A 12,197-nucleotide genomic window follows, 5' to 3' on the forward strand; every position below is an offset into this window, starting at 1 on the left:
CTAAGAAGATCATGGAAACAATGTAAGGATTGATGCAATCCACTTGGGACGAGTCTAGCAAGAGCCGAATATTCAAGATGGGCTTGAGAGAAGGAGATTCAGTGATCATCCATGTGATAGAAGCTATGGAACAGTGCAACATAAATTAGGGCCTATTATTATGATTATGTGATTGAAGGCTATGGACTTGTTTATTTCATTAAAGGGGCGGGGCTTATTTTTTTAGTTATAGGAATTAGTCTAGAATAATTGAGTTTAAAGATACTTGGCCCACATGTCTTATTTCTTATGAACTAGAGTTTTTGTAAAGGCCTTGTATTTTGGCCAATGGCTTATTTGGAAAGTTACTTTTAAGGAACTAGGTTTTAAAGAGGTACTGTAGCGAGTTACTGTAGCCGCGGTACTATTCACTCTGGGGTATTTTGGAAGATGGAGATTTATTTTGGCTAGGGTTTGATTAGGTTTTGCTTTAAATACTCTTTGTTACCTTATGTTAAGAAGTTTATGAAATTTTATGAATTTATTCATTGTGAGTTGAGTTTTACTTTTCTTGTTCTTGATTGAACTTTTGAACTTATCAAAATTAAATCACAACCTTTGTGGCGTTCCTCCTTGTAGTCTGGGTTCTTGAGACAGGTTCTTCAACGGGTCTAGAGTTTAATATAATCTAGGATTTTGAAACAAGTTCTCAACGGGTCTAGGTTCTCCATCTATTGACTTAATTTTGGCTTTCCTGTGAGAGTTTTCAAATTGATTGTGGGTTCAAGGGATTCCAATCCCATGGGTTCATATCATTTGGTATCAAAGCAAGGTTTCCAATCAGGTTTGATTCTATCTTTTAATTTTTACATCCTTAAATTTAATTTTAGGGCTTCATTATTCTCGGGTTGCAAAAAAAAAAAATTGAAACAAAAAGTAGGCTGCCGAAATTTTTAGGGTTTTTTGGTTTGACCAAAATTTGCATCTCCTACAATTTCAAAATTCTAGTGTTTCTTATATCTCTAAGTTTGTCCATTGCTTGGAGTGCCGTTCCATTTATTCTCTTCTATTTCATTGTCAATTCTAGTGTGCTTGAATTCAATTGCTTGATTTTTACAATTGAATATTGTTGTTTGTGATTGAATTAGAGAAAAGAAATGAAATGAAATAAAATGAAAGGAAAGGAAAAGAAAAGAAAAAAAAATCGAAAAAGAAGAAGAAGAAGAAGATAAGAAAATGTAGCATATTCAAAGGTTGCTACATAGTTACAACAAAGAGAAGGAAATATATTTATTGATTGAGCTTTATCATCAAATGGGCTAAATACATCTTTCTAACTGGTATCTTGTTTTATAATTACTCTATCACTCGTATAAATTCTTTGAGTCTCGTGTCATTTTATTCCTTCCTTATTTCTTGTTCTTGTTTGTTGGATCTATATTACTGGTTGGAATAATACAAGGTTGTATTGTCTCGATTTTAGTTTAACTAGTTCTTAAAGAACTTGAGCGGGAAAACTATTGAAGTAAAATGCAAGAGAGTGTGAGACTATTATTGGGAAAAAGTCAATTAAGAGTGAAACACGAGTGAAGTGCCATTATTTGAGTGTAAACACGTAAGGGAGTGTGTGAGGTTTTCCACTAACATTCTTTTTGTGCTGCACATTACGATGTTTCATAGGAGTGACTCATCACCAAAGGGGATGACAGATAACTCATCCTTTGTGTTGCAAGCCATGCAACAACAGTTTGAGCGATTGAACTTGGTGTTGGGTGAAGTGAGCGATATGATGGATCATCAAGATGCGGTAATTAGAAATCTACAGGGCACGAGAGATAGGAGGCGACGTGAGCCTAGTGTTGAAAATGGGTATGAGAAAGAAGAGTATGGTGATTCTCTTGTTACTAGGCGTTCACTCAATACTCAAATTAAGATGAATGATACAGAGCAGCAGAGCAAGAACATTTTTCATACTAGATGCCACATCAACAATAAGGTATGTAGTACGATCATTGATTTGAGGAGTTGTATTAATTTGATTAGCACTACTTTAGTTGAGAAATTGAATTTACCTACCTCAAAACACCCTAGACCATACAAGTGACAGTGGTTGAGTGATTGTGGGGAGGTTAGGGTAAATAAGCAAGTGTTAGTTTCTTTTTCAATTGGAAAATACCAGGATATGGTACTTTGTGATGTTGTGCCTATGCATGCTGGCTATATTTTATTGGGGAAGCCATGACAGTATGATAGGAAGGTGATTCATGATGGGTTAAGGAACATGTACAGTTTTGAAAATGATGGAAAAATAATTAAACTTGTTCCTTTAACTCCAACACAGGTCTATGGGAACCAACTGAAACTGAAAAATGAGGTTGCTTAAAAAAGAAAGAGTGAAAATTAGAGTGATCAAAAAAGAAAGAGTGAGAGTGAGAGTGATCAAAAAAGAAAAAGTCAAAAAGAGATTGAGCTAAAAAGCAAGAATGAAAGTGAGATTGAGCTGAAAAGTAAGAGTGAATGTGAGATTGAGAAAAAAAGAAATAATGAGGCCGAAATGGAGAAAGAGAGAAAAATGAGAGAGAAAAAAGAAGAGGTTGAGACTAAGACCTCAAGAAAAAAAGAGAATGAGTTGAAAAATAATTGTGAGTTCAAGAGTACAAAAAAAGATGAAGAAAAAAAGAGTAACAGAAAAAAAAAAAAAAAAGAGTGAAAAGAAAAACGAGTGTAAAACGGAAAAAGAGAGTTAAGAAAAAAAGAGTGGAAAGAAAAGAGAGAGTGAAGAAAGTGAGAGAAAAATAAAGAGAAAAATGAGTTTTTATACTAAGGCGAATTTTAATACTAACGAACTTGATGTATCTTTGTCTAGTATTGTTGTCTCTTTGTTGCAAGGATATAAGGTCGTGTTTCCTAGCAGTGTGTTTAGTGTATTGCCACCTATTAGGGAAATAGAGCACTACATTGATTTTGTGTCAGGTGCGACAATTCTTACCAGACCTTTCGTTGAAGAACATGAGTCTTTAACGCACTTGAATGGACAATGTAAGTTGAATAGAATGCATGCCAAGTGGGTGCAATTCATTGAGATCTTTCCTCATGTAATCAAGTACACAGAATGTAAGAAAAATTTTGTGGTTGATACTTTGGCAAGAAGGTATGTCCTTGTCATTATTTTAGATGCAAAGTTATTCAGGCTTGAATATGATAAGAAATTGTATATTAATGATGATGGCTTAGCTAATGTGTATGGAGTACGTGAGAAAGCCTCATTTAATAAGTTCTATAAACTAGATTAGTGTTTAGAGAGAATAGATTTTGTGTGCCTACTAGTTTTATGCGTAAGTTGCTTGTGTGTGATAGACATGGTGGTTTGTTGGGTAACCTTGGTATAAGGAGGACTTTTGTTGTGTTGCATGAACGTTTTTGAGAATATCATTTGCCATTCAATGACGTGTTGCATGAACGTTTGTGGAAATATAATTTGTCATTTATTGATGTGTTGCATGGTTTGTGGGAGTATCATTTGCTATTCATTGAAGTGTTGCATGAACGTTTGTGGAAGTATCATTTGTCATTGAATAGCGTGTTGCATGATCGTTTGTGGGAGTATTGCTTGCCATTCATTGAGTTTGCATATAACTGGAGTAATCATTTTGGGGTAACGAAAGCTTTAGGTGTGTTTCAAGAATATTTATAGGAGTATCATTTGTCATTCATTGAATTGTTACATAAATGTTTGTGGGAGTGTCATTTGCCCTTATTAGAGTGTGCATATAATAAAACATTGCATACTACTATTTCTTATTCTCTGTTTGACATTGTTTATGGTTTTAATCCACTTACTCTTTTAGATTTGAAGCTTTTGATTATTGATGACAGGAATAGCTTGGATGAACCTTTTCAAATACTAGAGAAAATTAAAGAAAATGCATATAAAGTGGATCTTTCAGGTAAGTATCATGTTTCTACTATTTTCAATATTACTAACATTTTGCCCTTTGATCCAGGTGGAGATTCGAGGTCGAATCCTTTTGAGGAGAGGGAGAATAATGGAAACCAAAGTGGGCCTAGACTTAAAGATCCTTTGCAAGTTTCAGATAAGCTAATTACAAGATCAAGAGCTAAGAAGATTATGGAAGCAATGCAAGGCTTGGTGCAATCCACTTGAGACGAGTCTAGTAAGAGTCGAATATTCAATATGAGCTTCATAGAAGGAGATCCAGTGATCATCCAAGTGATAGAAGCTATGGAACAGTGCAACATAAATTAGAGCCTATTATTATGATTATGTGATTGAAGGCCATGTACTTGTTTATTTAATTAAAATAGCTTATTTTAATAATTATAGGAATTTGTCTGGAATAATTGAGTTTGAGGATGTTTGGCACACATATGTCTTATTTCTTATGAACTAAGGTTTTTGGGAAGACCTTGTATTTTGGCCAAGGGTTTATTTGGAAAGTTACTTTTTAGGAACTAGGTTTTAAAGAGGTACTGTAGCGAGTTACTATAGCCGCGGTACTATAGCTGCGGTACTATTCACTCAGGGGCATTTTTGAAAGATGGAGATTTATTTTGACTAGGGTTTCATTAGGTTTTGCTTTAAAGACTCTTTGTTGCTTTATGTTAAGAAGTTTATGAAATTTAATGAATTTATTCATTGTGAGTTGAGTTTTACTCATCTTGTTCTTAATTAAATTTTTGAACTTATCAAAATTAAATCACAACCTTTGTGGCGTTTCTCCTACTAATCTGGGTTCTTGAGATGAGTTTTTCAACGAGTCTAGATTTTAATATAATCTAGGTTCTTGAAACAAGTTCTCAACCGGTCTAGGTTATCCATCTATTGTAATTTTGGCTTTCTTGAGAAAATTTTCGAATTGATTGTAGGTTCAGGGGATTCCATTTCCACGGGTTTATATCATAATATCATATAATTGGATCAAAATTTCAAATTTCATATTCAAATTTTATGAAGTAGAGAAGTAGAGTACAAAAATTACTTATATCTACATCAATCATGATAAAATTTTAGAGTTCAAAATTTAGATTAAGAGACTAGTGTAAAAAATAATCGATGCTATTTTTATAACAAAAATGCAAGTTTTTCACGAAATCAACCTCAATAAGTTTTTGGGCAAAGTTTACCATAGAACCACCACTTACCTGACTTTTGGAGAGCACTTTCTAAGCTTTAAATCTGAACCATAGCAGTATTACAATCTAATGCAGAAAAATATCTTTATTATGATAAAAGCTCATGCTTGTACAAAACCAACCTAACTATCATAATTCTATAACCCGAACTATAGCTCAATGTGAGCACATAAACAAAATCCATCATGGTGCCTTGGGTTTATAATGACCCAAGAAGAATGTCCAACGCACCATTCCACCAATAGATTAGCCCAGTCATCTTGGGTTCGCTTAAATTTCACCACAACACACCTCACCATTAACAATCATACTCCCAATACATCAAAACATCAACTCACGTGTTACATTCATTCCTTTCTCAGATCGTAACATTACCATCAAGGAACCTTCCAAATATCAACCAAGCCATGAAATTACTCAACCACAATCCCAATATCCAACATAAACAACCCAAACTTCCGATAGTCACCAAAACATATAAATAACAAAATTTAAAGGGTCCTTATGAGTATGGGTGTAAACTGGTCGGTCCGGACCGGAGAAACCTATCGGACCGACCGGTTCGGTCCGGACCGGACCGGACCGACCAAATGCATGGTCGGTTTCGGTCCAATAAATAAGAATGTTTCGATCTTCGGTTCGGTACCGAGGTGGAGATTTCTCAGACCGGACCGATCGAATAAAAAATAAAAAAAATAAAATATTATATATGTTATTTATATAATAATTATACAATTAACAATATAAAATTTTAAATATGTTATTAATACTTATTAATATTATATAAATTAACAATATTTTATATATATCTTAATCTAACCTATCACTATTAACAATATAAAATTTTAAATATGTTATTAACACTTGTTAATATTCTATAAATTAACTAATATATAATATCAATTAGTTAATTATATAGTAATTATATAAATTAATAATGTAATTTTCATTTAATTTATTATCATTGACCATATAAAATATTTTTTTATTGAGTTTGTTACCTAATCCATATTAATAAGTCACTTAATTTAATTTAGTATTTTAAATAAATTTTTTTTATTAATTGATTTAAAAAAAAAATGCCAAACCGAATGGACCGACCGGACCGATACGGTCCAGTCCGGTCTAGTCCCTATGGGGTGTTCGGACCGGACCGAACCGACCCGTTTACACCCTTACTTATGAGGTTAGAACTCAAGGATACCTTATCCAAACTCGGAGAGGTGATCGGTCAGAATCAAGAGCAAGGCAACTCTACCTAGAGGTGGTTCATGGTGGTCTGAAACAGATGGCAAGATGAGGAGCTGCAACTAGCTCTGGTGGCCTCCACGATTCACATGGGTTATCTTATAACAAAGAGAGAGCAAAGTGCAAGAGAGATGGAGAGTGGAGAGAGAGATCGAGATAGATGAGAGGGGCTTATCGGCTACTTGACGGAATAGAGGGTGGGCGATGTGGGGGAGGCTGAGATATGGTTGTGAGGCAAGCAGTGTGGTAGGGGGATGAGGGATTGGTGTGGCGGTAGTTGTGGTGCACAAAGTCTAAATGAAGTTTAGGAGTGATTTGGATTCAGAGATGAGTTGAAATGAGTTGATATAGTTTGTGAATAGTAGAATAAAAGTTGAATTGTTTATTATATTTTGTGTGGGAATTTGGGAAAGTTATTTTGGAATTTGAAAAAGTTGAATTGTTTATTATATTTTGTGTGAGAATTTAAAAAAGTTGTAACGATGAGATGAAACGAGTTGAGATTAGTTAAGGTGAGTTTTGAATTCAAATGAAATATAAAGGAATAAAAAATGAAAAATTCTATTTTTAAGCCGGCGTGGATAACATATCTAACAAAGTGCTTATATGACATAATTTGATTTTGAAGATGAATTTTAAAATTTGAATATTACAAATCAAATACTATCATTTAATTGATATGGATGGTGTGCTCTGCATACCGACTTTAAAATAAAATAACTAATAAAAAAGAGTGTTGATTTTTATATAAATATATATATATATATCATATTAATTAACATGAAAATGCACCTCTTTCTTAAAAGTTCTACATCTATAAAGATATTTCATAAAAATAAATTTGCAAACTGATATGATTTCATGTGAGCCGTTTAGGGGTGTAAAAATTAACCAAAAAATCAGCCCGAACCGGTGGAACTGGTCCGATTTTGGACCAATCCGTTCTAGGACCCGTTCCTTTAGTTCTAAAATCGGCCGGTACTGGTCCGGTTCCGGTTCTATGCTTTTTAGGACCGGATCAGACTGGACCGGACCAGTTTACTATATTAATATTTTAAATTAATTTTTTTAATATTATATATAATATTTTTTTATTATATATAATTTTTATATCTAATATACATAAGAATATAAATTATAATTATATATAAGATAATTTTATTATAATTTATAACATAAAATTTAAATTTAAACATGAAAATTTATTTGATCATATATTTTAAACATAAAATATATATATTAATAACATTTTATGGCCTAATAAATTCTCAACATATTCTTTTTGATAAATACATAATACATTACTATATTAAATACATTTCACTTTAATTAATTAGTATACTAATATATATTAGTATATTAATTACATTTTATACCATAATACTAATACTATTAAAATCGAAAAATCAAACCGAACCGGACTGGAATAAAATCAAAAGTACCGATTTAGGAAGGTAACTGGTGCGTAATCGGTTTTAAAAAATGCAAAACCGGTGCATACAGGTTTAATCTTAAATGTGGTCCAAAATCGGAACGGACCGATTACATCCCTAGAGCCGTTAGATATACTTCACAATAAAAATAACTTTACAATCTGACATATCATATCAAACTACATCATTTTATAAGTTTACTTTTAGAAAAAAAAAAAAAAAAAGGATCAGACCAGTTATATTCCTAAAGCCGTTAGATATACTTTATAATAAAAATAATTTTATAATCTAACGTATCATATCAAATTATATTAATTTATAAGTTTAATTTTATAAATAAATAAAATATTAACTAAAACATTTGACATTCTTTCCTGCCATTTTTTAAACCACGTCTAGTCGACAGGGAAAAGATAATATGTGTTTTTGTAACGATAAATTTGAATAATTTAAAATCCAGTGGCAGTCTGTTTGCCGCACTAAACTCCAACTTTACCAACATCTCATCGCCAAGAACTGAGAAACTGTGAAGCAAACGCCAAAAGGCAATGGCAATCTGGCCAATCCTAATGGTGGCGATGGTGGTGGCGGCGGCGGCAGTCTCTGACGCCGCCGACACGAACGGCGTACACCAGCCCTGCGCAGACACCAAGATCCAGAGATCCGACGGCTTCACCTTCGGCATAGCATTCTCGTCAAAAAACAACTTTTACAACGACCAGTCCCATCAGCTCTCACCCTGTGACCGCCGCCTCTCGCTCTCCTCTCTCGGCTCCCAGCTTGCACTCTTCAGGCCCAGAGTTGACGAGATCTCCCTCCTCTCTATCAACACCTCCACCTTCTTCCCGGTACTTTTCACTTCTTTTTTCTGACGAGATCTCCCTACTTTTCACCTTTCACTTATATTCAGTCTTTTTAGATTTAAGATTCGTTTTCTAGTTTTGCTTATCGAGCTAATGGGCACGTTTCTCACAAGTCGTGAAAAGTTTCATTTGTGTGTGTTCTGAATATGCACTTAGATGTGCCAACAGAAATAGGGTCTTAGATGTATCCACTTCGAGCTGGGCATTATCAACTTTAAGCAGCGCAATGGCAACTGTTTAGATGAGTTGAGCAGTATCAAATCTTCTGATGCTAATGCTAGAATCAATTTCCTTCTAGCGTTTGGGTTTGTGGTATGAGTATCCTTCCTTTATTCAATAATGATGACCAAATATAATATGTTGTGATCACCAATTATGGAAAATTGGAGGGTGAATGTTCCATCAATTTGGATGCAAGAGCCAGCTCACGGTCTGTCGGGTGGGTAGGGAATCTGGCAACTTTGGATGGAATATAGGTTCTGGATTTTTAAAAAATTTGATGGTTTAGAGTTAAATAAAGACGAGTGACTGGTTATTGGCACTTAAAGCCCTGACAGATACTAATTTTAATGAATGCGGGTATCCGATATCGAATTCTTAATTGAAATGGGCAAGTAAATTTACAAGGTTACAGTATGAGTCATTTCGAAAATTAACGTGTTCATCTATAGAATTTCATAATATGAACTAAGACATGAAAAGGAGTCCCTCACGCCTGAACAATGTATACCATTAAAGCATTAGGTGGAAGAGTCAACTTTCAAGTCATAAACTTGGTTCAACCGACCCCATGGGCTGCACAATCTGCCGAGAACCTTGCCTCATGAAGTGGAGGTTATTAGTTTGAATCTCTTCTACTCTTCCACCCCTTGAGGCGAACTCAATCATAAAAATAGTAAGTGAAAAAAAAATATATGATGCTTCAACCTTTCTAACCAAAAGGCTTGTTTCAATTTTTTTTTTCTAATTTTCTAATATCATGATGTGATCTTTCATTATTCCACTTCAAAGTTTTTTGACATTTTAGCTATCCAACTTGTCCATTCAAATGAATATGATCAACCTAAGGATAAGATCAAATTTAAATTTAAACTAAAATCCTAACATACCGGTAGACTTGACCCTTATCTAGTTCAATTAGGACCATAATTCCTGAATTTCTAGACAAACTGAAATCAAACAGAGGATGTTTTTCCATCATTGATTTAATCCATTGTCAAAGCCCACTCAGTAGAAAATGGTGCTGCTTACGGCCAAGCGGGCGATCTAGTCTTTCACAATAAAGCGATAGATAGAACTACCATTAAAGGACTTCTTAGAAGATTAATACTAATTGATTCTGTATCTATACTAATTGATTCAACTTCAGGTACTATGAACAGAGTAAGGTTTGAAGCCTTATGTTCATAGTAGTGACAAAATTTGGTGCTTGTTGTGTAATGCTCTAAGGGAAGCCCAAGCCACATCTGGGCTTATACTCCAAAAGGACTAGTCAATAGCATAATTGAAGCCCCATTGGAATCATTTTATAGAGCATGGACTTCTCCCCCGAGCAATCTTGGATTCCATAAACCACCTACACTCATCAGTCAGTACGAGGTATAACAATCTCCCACTCTTAAATTCCCGACGTCCTCATTAGGCCATTCCATCTTAGGTGACACCACCTACACTTGTCTCATCACTCAACATGGGATATCACACGCTTAGCTCTTCTAAGTAGATTAAGCCCTTCGTGATTTCTTGATTGCTGTTTAGAAAGGCATCATGAAAACCACAATTGCCAAATTTTTAATTTCTTGCCACACTTTGATCAATCCATCAATTGAAAGGTTTAATTCTGGTAAATTCCCAATTGGCAGTTCCCTATAATTTGTATATCAATTCTCATTACGTAAGATATTTATATTTCTTTTGCAACTGCATAATTTGTTCATAAATTCTTTTTGTATGTATGGCTGCCACCAATGGTCACAAATTGGAAACTTTGGGCTAGAATTATTCTTTTCTTTAAGAAAGAAACAAATTATAATAGTGAATTATGTTTAAGAAAAATGATAGAAAAGATTGAGTTCGGTTGTGCTGTGTTCCATATGGGTCCTTGTTATGTTTTTTTTGACGCTCTATCCCACGCCCACATCAAGTCCAGTAAGGCCTCGTTTGAATGTTGGGTTGAGATGAGATGTTAGTGAATAGTAGTGAAAAGTTTGTGAATAATAGTGAAATGATTTAAGTTAAGATGTTTTATAGGGTTTCAGGAAATTAGAGATTAAAAGTTGAATAAAAATATTATAAAGTTAAAATATTGTTGTAATATTATTTTTTATATTATTTTTGTTTTGAGATTTGAAAAAGTTGAATTGTTTTTTGCGTTTTGTTTATAAGTTTGGGAAAGTTGTAACAATTAGGTAATGATTAGATAGAAAAGTTGAATATTTGAAATTGCAAAGTATTTGTATTTGTGGTGTTTGGATGTTGAGATGAAATGGAATGGGATGTGGTGAGATGAGACCATCTTGCAATCCAAACAGAGCCTAAATGTCTTGTGTTTGTGCATGTAGCATGGATCACATCATTCGCATCAATATAATTCAAACGACATGTATTGTGTACTTTGTAGGATTTGAATGGTGGATATATGGTGGCTTTTGCTGGAAGGAAGTATGCTGCAAGGTCTCTCCCTGCTTTTGTTGCAAACAGCACCTACACTGTAACCAGTTTCACTCTGGTAATGATGCAAAAGCATATACCTGGTTCAGTCTCTATTAAACAGAGATCTCCTATTTTTTATGATCTAATTACACCAAGTGACATTGTCAAAGCAGGTCCTCGAGTTTCAAAAGGGTAGGCTGCAGAATTTGTATTGGAAGAGAGATGGGTGTGCTTCATGCTCACGTAAATCTAATTTTGTTTGCCTCAACAAACAAGATTGTGCCATCAGAACATCTAGCTGTAAAAACCGAGGGGGTTCTGTGGATTGCAGTCTCGGAATACAGCTAGCATTTTCTGGAACGGATAAACATCTTATGGCTCTCAATTCATGGTATGAAGTGGAAAACCTTCGGCAGTATTCACTCTATGGCTTATATTCAAACCTCAAAAATTCTCTAACTAGCCAGTATAATGACTTCTTTTAGATGCTTATCTCAAACATTCCAAAGATTGTGTTCATTTGTGATTATGTTGTAATTTGGTGACTGTTACGGCATTTTCTTTTATATTATTTCTATCTATAAAAAAAAAATATATATATCTTTTATATTATTTTCCGTTAATTTGTTTTTACTTCTATATTAATTTTGTCGATGCGATTATTGGTGCTTGCTGGATGTTTTAACTTTTTTTTTTTCTTGAAGTATTTAAAAGTTGTTATTTGAACACTTTCCCACCAGTTTAAGCTAGCAATTATAACAATCTGAAAGATATTAAACATAACCATCCACTCGCATTATGCCTTCATCCTTTTTTCAATTAAATTTTTCACATGTTGATATAAATGGGTTTGCGTCAACACGGGTTG

At 33.9% G+C, this 12,197-nt stretch overlaps 1 protein-coding gene across 1 annotated transcript; it reads left to right on the plus strand.

Moving 5' to 3' along the window:
• The first annotated feature begins 8,269 nt into the window (after positions 1 to 8,269).
• On the plus strand, positions 8,270 to 11,895 carry LOC109014020. Its single transcript, XM_018996321.2, has 3 exons — positions 8,270 to 8,662; positions 11,298 to 11,405; positions 11,503 to 11,895. The coding sequence occupies exons 1-3, from the start codon at positions 8,363 to 8,365 to the stop codon at positions 11,812 to 11,814; spliced, it is 720 nt and encodes a 239-aa protein (XP_018851866.1). The 5' UTR covers positions 8,270 to 8,362; the 3' UTR covers positions 11,815 to 11,895.
• Positions 11,896 to 12,197: the final 302 nt, after the last annotated feature.

Source organism: Juglans regia, chromosome 14 (assembly GCF_001411555.2).
Source record: "Juglans regia cultivar Chandler chromosome 14, Walnut 2.0, whole genome shotgun sequence".
Taxonomy (NCBI): Eukaryota; Viridiplantae; Streptophyta; class Magnoliopsida; order Fagales; family Juglandaceae; genus Juglans; species Juglans regia.